The sequence below is a fragment of the Ornithorhynchus anatinus genome, chromosome 16, assembly GCF_004115215.2.
Source record: "Ornithorhynchus anatinus isolate Pmale09 chromosome 16, mOrnAna1.pri.v4, whole genome shotgun sequence".
NCBI classification, from domain to species: Eukaryota; Metazoa; Chordata; class Mammalia; order Monotremata; family Ornithorhynchidae; genus Ornithorhynchus; species Ornithorhynchus anatinus.
In genome coordinates this window covers 9,093,260-9,106,429 of record NC_041743.1, presented here as the reverse complement: position 1 = coordinate 9,106,429, position 13,170 = coordinate 9,093,260, and the positions used below count along the sequence as shown (strand labels likewise).

At 41.4% G+C, this 13,170-nt stretch overlaps 1 protein-coding gene across 2 annotated transcripts in view; it reads left to right on the top strand.

Moving 5' to 3' along the window:
• Nucleotides 1–13,170, top strand: part of TOR1AIP2 (torsin 1A interacting protein 2) — a 14,613-nt gene extending 1,443 nt beyond the window's left edge. The window contains exons 1-5 of one of the 2 annotated variants that reach the window (XM_007668949.4): nt 2,348–2,742; nt 6,752–6,951; nt 7,645–8,349; nt 10,641–10,721; nt 11,908–13,170. In XM_007668949.4, the coding sequence (XP_007667139.1) occupies nt 6,918–6,951; nt 7,645–8,349; nt 10,641–10,721; nt 11,908–12,689 (1,602 nt within the window). In that variant the 5' untranslated portion in view covers nt 2,348–2,742; nt 6,752–6,917 and the 3' untranslated portion in view covers nt 12,690–13,170. Of the gene's footprint in view, nt 1–2,347; nt 2,743–6,751; nt 6,952–7,644; nt 8,350–10,640; nt 10,722–11,907 lie in introns of those variants that run through there. The other variant, XM_029081163.2, reaches the window with a different exon arrangement.

The following is a 13,170-nucleotide window of genomic DNA, read 5'->3' as shown; positions in this document are numbered from 1 at the left end:
CCTAGTTCTTCGAGTTCCTAAATTTTGACCATGTCCTTCTGTTTAAGTGAAATCTATATAATCATCATAATGATGAGGATGGCATTTGTTAAAGCGCTTACTATGTGCTGAGCACTGTTCTAAGCGCTGGGGTAGATACAGGGTAATCAGGTTGTCCTACGTGAGGCTCACAGTTAATCCCCATTTTACAGATGAGGTAACTGAGGCACAGAGAAGTTAAGTGACTTACCCACAGTCACACAGCTGGGAAGTGGCGGAGCTGGGATTAGGACCCACGACCCTGGACTCCCAAGCCTATGCTCTTCCCACTATGCCACGCTGATTTTCTGCTACCAGATGTTAAGGAGCCATGACATTAAAAGTAGTATAGTCAATCTGAGGTCTCCTAATTGAGAGGAGTTTTTGGAAACCCTGTTGTAGGTGCTGCTGCACTTCACAATGGGACAAATCCATCTTTGCATACAGGTTATAGCCCCTTGCACATATTAGGAAGTCAGAATACCCCAGTCTAATCTTTGGTATGGCTGCTACTCCTATTGCAACCAGGTTTTGACAAACTACATAGCCTTGAGGGAGAAATTAATCTGAGTTATTCACCAAAATACACATACTCCTGCCTTCTAAAAAGAAGGTGTTTTTCACTAGGATTCAGTGAAATGGAACCTTTTTGAGAGAAATGAGTTAGTGATAATAAAAGATATTTACACGCAATCTTGGTGACATCCAGAGTTTGGACGTAATAGCATTATCACACTTTAAAACACTATTTTAATAGCTACCATATGTACATGCTTTATAAACACTACTGTATAAAAATCTGATAATTCAGCAAAATTGGAACCTCCCTCTTAAAATGGGGAACAACACTAAGGATGAAGGTACAAATAAGTTTTGCATTTTACCCCACGAGAGGGAAATGAGGCCTTCCTTTACATATTTAGTTATGGTGGTGTCATACACAGTGCTACAGCATTTCAAGACTTGGCAAAACTCTCCCAACTCCAACCTCCCTCCACTGCAGTCTTGCATTTCCTCCTGCCCTCAGGACATCTCTTCTTGGATGTCCCTCCAGTACCTCAAATTATACATGTCCAAAATAGAACTCATGAGAAGCAGCATGGTATAGTGGATAGAGCACGAGCTTGGGAGTCAGAAGGACCTAAATTCTAATCCAGGCTCCATCACTTGTCTGCGTTGTGACCTTGGGTGAGTCACGAAAATTCTCTGTGCCTCAGTTACCTGGGGGACAGGGACTGTGTCCATCCTGTCTACCTTATATCTACCCCAGCACTTAGTGCTTGGCACATAGTAAGTACTTACCAAGTACCATAATTATTATTAAAGGTCTGGTGGGGGATGGAGGGGAAACTGGGAGTATAGCAATGAACTTTATCTCTTTCCTGCCAGCCTCTGAAAAATAAAAAGATCCCACATGTCCCTCTGGAGCAAATGTCTGTGTTTCCTTAGTCAGAAAACCTTTGTGATGCAGAGGATCACCTATCTGCAATGCTCCAAGACAGTCAAGAAGAAAGAAAGAAACAGTAGAGAAACTGCATGGCCTAGTGGAAAAAGCATGGGCCTGGGAGTCAGAGATCATGGGTTCTAATTCTGGCTCTGTCACGTCTGCTGTGTGACCTTTGGCAAGTCACTTAACTTCTCTGTGCCTCAGTTACTTCATCTGTAAAATGGGGACCTAGATTGTGAGCCCCGTGAGGGGCATGGACTGTGTCCTGTCTCCAACCTGATTATCTTGTATCTAACAATGTTTAGAACAGTGCTTGGCACATAGTAAGTGCTTAACAAATACCATTATTATTATTAAGATGAATTTCAAAAGTGATCTTTCCCCTGTGTTCTCTCTATATATTTTATGGTACTTTTAAAGATTTCTCTTGATAAAAATTTCAGAGCGTTCCTTTACCTTCAGTAACTTCTCCCAACACTGTAGCAGTCTCGGGGAGCAGTTTTTTTAGTTATGTATAAGTTTTGTGTTCTACAAATACTTTTTTTTTTTCTTTCGGGGGTTCGGGGCGAAATAACATTGTCCTTTCGAACATCTCAAATTGCATTCTACCCCTGCTCGGGATCTGATTGACGACATAAATGGAAAGTTAAAGTCCTTTTATTACTGAGCAGGGGAAAACAATAACCAGTTTCCCGAACGATCGGGGCTCGGTTATTCCATAAATCTCAGATATTAAAATATAAGAAATGTTTATATTAAATGCTTTTGAAAATTCAGTCACGTGCTTCATGAGTCCGTGACGGAGGCTGGGGAGAGGAGGATTGGATTCTTTAGGTCCCCTTGGGAGTAATTAGCATTCTTCAAGACTCCGAAGAGTTGTTTTATTTTTTTCCCCTGGGGTCGATCATTCGAAAATCGCTCTTTTTCCTTTGTAAGTTACTGAAAACCAGTTCGAATCTGCTAATTAAAATTTGGCAAATACTTGGGGTTTGCAATCAGGAAGTGTAGTTGTAGAACGTCTTAGAAAACGGAAAAAAAAAAAACTACCAGTCCCATTATCCCTCGGAAGCCCTTTCCCGAGGGCAGAGTTCACTGTCACGTTGACAGGGGAAGGATTTAAGGTTGTGGGTGTGTGGATTCGTGCGTGTTTTTTTTTTTTCCCCCTGCCCGGAATCGAATCTAAAAGTTGTCCTCAAAATTTGCATTTGGCCTCCGTTCGGGTCTGTATGATAAAGTCCACTTTTAAGGACCCCCGCCATGCGCCAGGAAGAATCCGTGTAAGTAAACAAAATTAATATTTTATTTCATATTGTTTACTCTCTAGAATATTTACTCTTCCGTTCTCAAGAACGCTATCGAAAATAAAGTATAAAAGAGGAAGCGTTTCTCCGAGTTTCGGAGTAAAGGTGGAGAATTGAAATCAACAATTTCAAAGCTGTTAAGTAACCAGTCCTGGTAAAAAAAACTACTGCCGAATTTAATTCCGGGACAACTTGGAGGGCTGGAATGCTATTCTAAGATTACTGACCAAGGATTGTTATTTAGGGTTTATGTGGGAGAGTACTGTACAGTACTTTAGAGGGTCCCGAAAGGAAAAAGTTTGAAGGGGCAGGGCATGCAAATTCTGCTATTCACCCAATATTTTGATTACCTATTGTAAATACAAGATTGCCCATCTCATTCACAACTGGATGGTGAATCTCTTCCTGTTCTCACCTACCTGCTATTCCTCACTATTCAGCACTTAAATTAAAACACATTTATTTTAAAGTCATTTGTCTCTGTCAAATCTATTTTTTACCTCCCAAGTCATCACAAATACTGAATTGCAAAACTTTATGCAAGCTAACATGTCACAAACACTGAATTGCAAAACCTAATGCCAGTTAGAGAAATGGGCTTTCTTGTTTGCCATAGGCTTTTTGGTCAACTTTGATTTGAGTTCCTCTTTGAATCATATGTGTATTTCAAAGAGCATTGAATCGTATTTGGGATCCAATAGGAACTTTCTGTTTTTCCTCCCTACACACCTTGAAAGTTATGTTTGTAGCAACAGATGTGAATTTAAGACAGTATGAGAGATAAATAATACAATGGTTTTTTTTGGAAAGGTGGAATTTAAGAAATTCCATTCAGTTATTTTTCTTCTTTGTACTCTGCTCTGGTTTTATTTATAATGGGTGAGAATTCAGATGAAATTGCAGAATCAATTGATGGTATTTATTGAGCATCTTTTAAGTGCTTGATTGCGAACAGCATAATTAGTACACTTTGATCCCTCTCCTCAAGGAGTTTACAGCCTAGTCCAAAGAATATACTTTCTAGAAGTTATTGCTTTTATTTTTGTTACAGCTGTGTCAGCAGTAGTTTTATCTCTTGGGCCATTTGGTACATTTGTAGGCAGTTCTAAAGGTTGACTGGGACCACGCTATCTAGTGATTGGCTGGGAAGTGCCTGACAGAAGGGAAGCGTGAGTGAAAAGGCATCTTGGAAAGTGTTGGAAGATAGTGGGTTTGCACGCAAAGGATAACTCAACTACAGTATATTAATTATAGCATTTTTGGTTACCTTCCTGAGCCTAATCGTTATACATAAAGGCAGATAGGTTAGTAATTTTCAGGCCACACTTGCAAAATACTTCTTCTACACTCATTTTGGAAGCTCTTCCACTCATATGGATTCAGCCACCCTCTCTAGGCCAAACAGACTTCCATATCTATCATTCCAGTCCAACAGTTCACCTGACTAAATATGACCAACTGACCTGATCTGCAATTCTTTATTTCCCCTTGCTAAAAGGACATCTCCACTTTGTGTCCCTCTGGCACCTCAAGCTCAGTTGTCTAAAACAGAACTAGTCATCTTTCTCTCAAATCCATTTTTCCACCCCACTTTCCCATCTCAGTAGATATACCACCATCCTCCCTGAACTAGAAGCCTGCAACCCCAGTGGCATCCTCGACACCACAACGTCTTTCACAATATTATTTATTTAGACTGATGTCTGTTTAGTTGTATTGGTCCCTCTCCACGTCCACACCCACCCACCCCCAGACTGTGAGCTCGTGGGCAGAGATTGTCTCTCTCTATTACTGTATTGTACTTTCCCAAGCGCTTAGTACCATGCTTTGCCCACAGTAAGTGCTCAATAAATACGATCGAATGAATGAACTCTCACATTCACTCTACCACTCAATTCTCTTGTTTCCCCCTATCTAATAACTCCCAGATCCGCCTCTTCCTCTCCACCCAAATAGCTACTGCCTTGATACAAGTTCTGATCCTACCATGGTTTGCTATCCTATCAGTCTCCTTGCAGGTCTTCCTACCTCCAGCCTCTCCCCACTCCAATCTCTACTACACAAAGATCATTTCGAAGCATCACTCTGTGTACATTTCTCCACAACTCAAAATCCTCCACTGGTCTCCCATTTCCATCTACATCAAACAAAAATGTCTCATTATCAGCTTAGAGTCCCTCCACCAACTAACCCACATTACTTCTACTTCCCAATTCGCTCTCTTTAGTAAATCTATCAGTCAATGGTATTTATTGAGCACTTACTCTGTGCAGAGCACTGTACTAAGCACTTAGGGGAGTACACTGCAGTAGACACTCTACACTACAGTAGACACTCTTCTTGCCCCCAAAGGATCTTACAGTTCCAAGCTTTTATTCTAACTGTACTTTGCTCTCGACTCTTCCACCCGTGCCCCTTGGCTTACACGCTTCCACTTGCCTGGAACTCCCTCCCCAAATCTAACAGACTCAGCTCTCCTCATTTTCAAAGTCTTCCTAATATCCTACTTCTTCCGACAAGCCTTCCCCGATGAATACCCAGCACACTAACATAGAAACCCATCAGCATTTCTAGCACTTACAAACTTATTTTTACCCAGTATTAGCACTTTTGAATATATGTTTATTCAGTTGTACATTCAGTGAATTTTTTGGAGTACTCTATTTGTAAATCTCTTTATGACTGTTTACCCTATTAGAGTCTAAGTTTCCGTGGGCAGGAGGAATATCACTTCTTTGTATTGTACTTATCAAATAATCCATCATATTTATTGAGCACTTACCATGTGCAGAGTACTGTACTAAGCTCTTGGGATTGGAGAAAGTGACTTTTCCGTGGACATGGAGTGTCTCCTGATTCCCAATCTGCACCTCGAATTTATAGTCTCTAAAACCTACTTTGCCTACAGTTATTAAGTGTAAAATATACTTGTCATTATTAGTATAAATAATAATTATGTATTATCAGAGTGGTTCTTTTCAAACTGAGTCTTTGTAAAGATTGTGCTTCAAGGAGGCAAAAGCCAAAATAGTACCAAGCACCGCAGGTAACCAGCAAGGCAATACAAGGGACAATTTTTAAGTGCTCATGATGCGGTCAGGACCATAGGTCTCACATTGGGCTTTGTAGTCACCCATGCATTTACTGGTAACATCTTCTTCAAGTACCTATATACGTATGTGTTTAATATATGTGTGCATATATATATATGTATATACACACACATATATATATATTATATATATAGCTACTCTATGGTTGTATTTCATACTTGAAGTAGATGCCACCAGTAGATGCATGGGTGACTACAAGGCCCAGTGGGAGATCTCTATGTATGTACATACACGTGTATACACACACACACACATTCCGTAACCTTGTTACGGGCGGGGAAACATGTCTGCTAATTCTGTTTTACACTGCTCTGTACATAGTAAGCACTCAATAAATACTATTGATTGACTGACTGATATGACTGATTTTAGTGGTACTCAAGCACACTCCCTCTCAGTTGCTGGATTAAGGTCCATCCAAGATAAGAGCTGCACTCTCTGCTCCTTTCTGAGATAAGGGCATTTCTGGGGCCCTTCCTCTCCACTTGGCTCTAAGCCCTTGCTTAGCAAAGCTGACACAAGGGACTTTGCTACCCACTCAATGGACAGGCTCAATCATCAGAATATTTGATTTTCTGTAGGAAGATTAGTCTAGTTTGGATAATTAGGTTTGGTATACAAAACTTGCACTTTCTAGGTCTGTGAATCCCAGAGGATCATAAAGGAAATATATATTCATTTTAAAACAAGCAAGGTTTTTTTTTCCTTTCTACCAGTAAATTTGGAATGAAAACAAATTCGACAAATTCAAGCAAGTATTTTACTGTAATTGAATTGATTTCTTTCTTTCCCTTCCATTGGATGTATAGTAGATCCAGCCTTGTAGTGATTCGATCCAATCTGACATTAATTGTTTTGGTGTTTGCTCTTAGGTATTCAAAGCCCTGGTCTGAGTTCCAGGAGGCATGAGATTCTGGGGACCTGGGAAACTCTTCAGAACTGAGAGGGAAAAGCAAGGCACCTCCACAAGGAGAACAAGACTGTAAAATCTTATCTTCCACTCAACACCTGTCCTTTCCTTTCTGGGAGAAAGCAACAATGTCAGAAAGTGAACATCGGCCACCAGAAGAAGGTAGAGTTTGCCTGGGCATATGAAGATCAGAGCCCAGGGGACAATGTAATAGGGAAATAAGGAGGGATGGGCTAATATTGAAGAACTCTGAGCAAAAATGAGCTTTAAAGTTTAATTTTAATTGAGTTTAATAGATGAAAGAAAATGTATGTATAGTTTATGATGAATAATAATAGTAATAATAATAATATATTTGTCAAGGACTTCCTTATACCAAGCACTGTATTATGAGATTGGCAGACAGGATAATTAGGTCAGACACAGTCCTTGTCCCACACAGTCTAGGTAGGAGGAAGCACGGGTATTTAGTCCATGTTTTACAGATGAGGAAACTGAAGCACTGCAAATTTAACTGACTTACCTAAGGTCCCACAACAGGCAAGTGGTGGAGCAGGGATTAGAACCCAGGTCCTCCTACTCCCAAGCCTCTGGTTTTCCCGCTAGGCCTTGCCGCTTACTAACATTTACTGAACACCAATAGTTACTACATGCGGATCTTTACTATGGTAGCTCCTCAAGATAAGAAGTTGGCTTTAATGAGTGACAGCAAGAGGTAGTGATCAGAGGAAGAGGAAGCATTATGGGAGTTTTATAAATGCCTTCCTGTCCTCCCAATCCCCCCACCAAAAGAAGGATGTTTTCTGTAATTTTGAAGAATAAACTAAATGATTGAATATACTTCGGCTTCAACAGGCTATTCATTAGAAGACACACTGACAAAGACATCTCTGGAAAATGAGGGTGAGATCACATCAGGTCCCTCTGAAGAAAGTTCTACTTCTGATCATATGGTTGTGACCCCAAAGATAGAGGCAGTTGGATCCCAAAACCTAGACCCAGAGAGTGAACCTGCAAATTCCGACAACACAGATGAAAGGAGAGCTCCAGAGAGAGAAAAAGAGGTGGATCATGGCCAAGACTCTCCAACAGGAAAAAATGGGCATTTCCCCAACCTCCAAGAATTATCTGAAAAACCATTGGAACAAAACACAAGCGAAAATATAGGTAAAGCATTGGCCTCCCAAGAGACCACTTCGGCAACACTATCAGGTGGAGAAAATGAGAAACTGAAAGTTCCACAGGAGCAAAAGGCTGTTGATGTTCAACCACCAACTCCAGATCCCAAGGAAACCCAGTCAGTCTCTGACAGAACAAAAACTTTGGAGAAAAATGCAAGCAATTCTTCAAGTGAAAATGTAGACAGAGCATTGGGCTCCCCAGGGAACAGCTCCTCAATGCTCTCAAGTGAAGAAAATCAGAAACCAGAAGCTCCCCAGGAGCAAAAGACTGTTGATGCTCAACCACCAACTCCAGACCCCCAGGGAACCCAGCCAGTTTCTGACCTGACACCCAAGAAGGAAAGGCTGTTGAAGGAGCATCACCCCTTACAAGACAGTGGTGAGCAGCAGCTATGAGTGGGAGGGAGAGGAGAGGACTATCCCGGGATGTGTTTGGGATAAGCCATCAGCAGAGGGAGAGGTGGAACCTTGAGAATGGGGTCTGGGAATGTGTCTATGCTGACGGGGATGTGTGGACTGTAGTTGTTTGGTTCCTGATCCATATGGTTTGGCCAGGATTTTTGCCCACGGTCAGAAGCAGCTGTCACAATCTTCCACCATTAGCCTTGGGAAAAGGTATGCAAAGCTGGCTGCCTTCTGGGAAAAGCCATCACAGCGACTTGTCATGCAGGGCTCTCAGGAGTCATTTGTTCTTGCTCTGAGCCAACCCACAATCCTCTGTGCCTTGCACAAAATTTATGATTAAACTTAACACTAAAGGGATGTCTGTAGGCCCCAGTGAAAAATAGCTTGCATTTTGTTGCTTTCCAGCATAACACATCTCTGGAATATACATATATATTTTATTGCCTAATGCAGTTCCTCCTAATTAGCCTCATCAACCTGTTTTTGAAATCTAACCTTTCTACCTATGCCTCCGACCTTCTCTCCTCTTCAAAAAACACTTTTTCCTTCCCTACCTTCATCTTCCACCACTCACTCTGATGGTCCCTTCTCCATTGCCTTCAAACATGCTCATGTCTTTCCCATATTTAAAAAAAAACAAAACCCTAGTCCCACTGTATCCTCCAACTACTGCACCAACTCCCATTCCTATCCTATCTTGCCTTCCTCACTGCCGACCCCTCACCTACGTCCTGCCTTGAACTCCTTCCCCCTTCTTATCCAACAGACAACCACTCTCTCACCTTCAAAGACCTATTAAAGTCATATCTCCTCCAAGTGGTCTTTCCTGACTCAGCCCTCATTTCCCCTACTCCTTCTTCCTTCTGCATGTCTACCAATTCTGTTACATTGTACTCTCAGGGCTTAATACAGTGCTCTGCACACAGTAAGCACTCAATAAATATGATGGATTGCTTGATTGTCAAACTAGTTGTACACACCCGCTGCCTTCTTCTCTCCTCCAAATCCCTTCTGACCCTTTTCAAGCTGGTTTCCATTCCCTTCATTACACAGAGACTGAATTCTCTAAGATCACCAATACCTTCATCTTTGCTTAACTACTGCATCAGTCTCCACCTCAAGTCTCTTCCGTCTCCAGTCCATACTTCACTTCTGCCTTGATTATTTTTCTAAAATATCATACTGCACATCTTCCCACTCCTCAAATATTTCCAGTGTAGGTAGAGAGGGAGGAACTAGAGAGTGAGGAACTGTTTAGAGTTTTCTGATTGGAGCCATGTTGTTTTAGATGAACACATGAATACACCTAAGAGATTAAAAAATCTTGAGGATGGGAGATCATTCTGTGAAAGTGGAGGTAGGACAAGATTACTGGTGTGATGCAAGTTAAGGGTAGTGAATAGAGGTTGAGGAGATGAGTCAAAGAAAAACAAGTAGACACGTACCCTCAGAGCCTGGCTCATTCTGAAACTATTTATAAGGAAAACCAGAAGAGAGTCACCAATTATGTGTCTAATATGACCTGAGGATTAATCTGGGGACTAAGATCATCAGTATGCTTCATTTTGAACATCTGGATTTAGGGAGGGGATCCTGGAATTCGCGAGTTCCCAGTTAAAACAAATGACTTCTCTCAGCAAGTTTCCAGTGCTCTGAACTCGATTGATTGATTGATTCCATTTATACAATGAAGAGAAACATTTTCTCTCTCTTAGTTCTGTGATGAGTTTACTGAATGGGTGCTTGTAAATCTTTGAAGAAGGGAGGGTCTACATATGTAATCTTTGTGACTCCCTTCTGTCCTTTTAACCAGAACATCATTTTAGTCACCTAGTGTTTTACCAGGCTTCTTTCATTTATCCCCTTCTAAGGGTGGGGGAAACTGAGTCTACAATGCAGTGAAGGTTGTGGCAGAGTTAAGTGCTATTTTTCTCTGTTAGCTTGGTCCTAAATATCCTCAGCACTTTTCCGACCCAGTTCTTTTGTAACAACCAGTTTTCCATCTAGACAGTTTGTTTTGAGAGGAAGGGGGAAGATTACATTTTACAGTAACAGCTTTTTTAAATCTGCCATTCTAGGTGCTAATGTGTCAGAAACTGATTTAGCAACTAAAACGAGCAGGGAGCACTTCACATAATTTCTCAGAGAGCTGTGATAGGGCTTGAAGCCTAAGGACCAGGCATCAGAGGGGAGCTGGGGAGCGGGATTGATGCAGTCTCTTCAGGGCTTTGGGTAATAAAAGTCTCACTTTTTCATTCCTTGAAGCTGAAAGCCTTGGACAACAAAGCAGAGAGCAAACACCTGACAATGGAAGGGGAATCATTCAAAACGTTTTTTTGAAATATGGTAAGAAAGAGACTTGCATTCACTACAATGTTAAATGTTCATTCAGATCCCTTCAATTTGAAGAAGTCAGAAAATCAACAAATTATACCAGTCAATTAGTCTAACATTCGGTTCTGCTTTAGTCCTGGAGGTGGAGGGAAAAAAAGGCAAGTTAAGTAATAATTAGAGGCGCTATTGTACTGAAGTTAGGAACTCTCGAGGGAAAGCTGAATAGTGTTTTGCTGTGTTCAGCAAAACAGAAATTAACAGATCAGCTGAACATCAGGAATAAATGATAAAGTATCTTTTTTGGTGTTTTTAAAATTCCACTTGGCAAGAAGATCGTCTTATCAAGACTAATTTCAGAAGTCACCAGAACTAATATTTGAATTGCCATCTACCATACTTATTTATTAAGCATACTACTTGGTGCACTGCACTATTCTGGGCCCAGGGGAACTTAAAATAAAGGTAAATATTTTGTCAGTGTGTATAAAAAGCTTATAATTTAAGGAGGAGAAACAATTACACACAAAGGAAAATACAGTCCCCAAAAGTAATACAACTACAGCAATCCAAAAGATCAAAGACTCCACAAGATAAAACAGTCTTCCTTTCAGAGCTAAAGGCATCAGGTGTTCAGAGTATTCAACATTCAATTAAGTATTCAATATAATTGTTTCTCTTCTCATGATTATACCCAAGATGAAGTATGGGTTTCTGAGGATATGTGGGTGGAAAATTGTTCAGGCAGTAAGCTACCAGTACCTGAAAGGTATGTTGTTCTTGATACTTCAGGGCAGTGTCTAATAATGATTGTGGCATTTGTCATGTACTTACTATGTGCCAAGCACTGGGATAGATACAGTATAGGCAGGTCAGATGCAGTGTCCCTGTCGCACATGGGACTCAGTCTAAGAGGGAGGAGAACAGATTTTTTAAATCCCCATTTTACAGATAATTTAACTGAGGCAAAGAGAAGTGAAGTGACTTGTCCCAGGTTATACAGCCAGGAAATGGCCAAGCCACGATTAGAACCCTGATCCCTTAACTCCCCAGGCATGTGCTCTTTCCACTAGACCACACTGCTTCTCAGTATCGCCAGTATTGCCAGGCCCCTTCTGCAGTTTTTCATATGATTTGTTTCTGATCCAAATGTTGTGTTTCTGACTCATTTTGCCTTCCCATCTTCATTTTCCTTTGACAGAATACTTCTTTTATGCTTTCATGGGTATATTCCTTAGTATTTTCCTGATCACCAAGATGGATCTATATTCAGATTTATATTCTTCTCAGGCTCAGTCTCTGCCAGACAACCCTGCCCTGAATGCCTTCTTGGCTGAATTCAGCCTCCTAAAACACAAATTTCCAGGTCAGAGCTCTTTCCTGTGGCAGAGAGGGCGCAAGTTTCTGAAAAAGCACCTCAACACTTCTCACCCCACAGAGCCAGCTACTGTCATCCTGACAGCTGCTTGGGAGGGAAAGGAAACCCTCAAGTGCCTAAGCCACAACCTTGCGGATGCCTACTCCTCTTTCATGAATCTCCCTGCCATTCGGATTGACGGCACTAAACAAAGTCTGAAAGACAGTGATGACTGTAAAGTTGAGGTGGATGAGAAGTTGAGCTCTGGATTCAGGAACGGCAAGAAGGCGGCCGTAGTTCACCGCTTTGAGTCACTCCCTGCAGGCTCCACCCTGATCTTCTACAAATACTGCGACCATGAGAACGCCGCCTTCAAAGATGTGGCCCTGGTGTTGACGGTCCTGCTGGAGGAGGAGACTCTGGGGATGAGTTTAAGCCCCAGGGAGGTCGAAGAGAAAGTGAGAGATCTGCTCTGGGATCGGTTCACTAACTCAGACACCCCCAACTCCTACAATCACATGGACTCTGACAAATTGAGTGGGCTGTGGAGTCGCATCTCCCACCTGGTGCTGCCAGTCCAGCCGGTTAAAATCATAGAGGAGCAGGGTTGTGCTCTGGAAAACTGAATGTTGAGATGTGTCTGTGCCAGCTCACAACAGTGGTAGCAAAGGAGGGGATGGAGTGCATTGACAGCTTTGATGAGTTTGGAGCTGAAAAGCATCAGTGGATTCATTTTTTAAAATTGGCACTTGTGCCTTGTTTTGAACCTCTTGTAAGGTTCTTCCTGATTGAAGAGTCGTGAGGCTAAGCAGGTTAATATGCCCATTTAAGACTCCTATCAGTCAGGATGAAGGTGTAGCACAATGGCCTTTTTTTTCCCTCAATTGAGGCATTTTTAAATGTCTGAAAAGAGAAAAATCCAGGGAGCACAATTGTCCTGGGAGAATTTTCATACCCCTGGGAAAATTCAGGGGAAACTAACTGTGGGAGTCATTATTATTTGAGTGACACAGCAATAGAGTTTTTTGGATAATGATTTTAGGAGATGGCAATTAGAATTACAAATTGTTTTACTTGGTCCAATTCACATTAAATTTTAAGAACTGA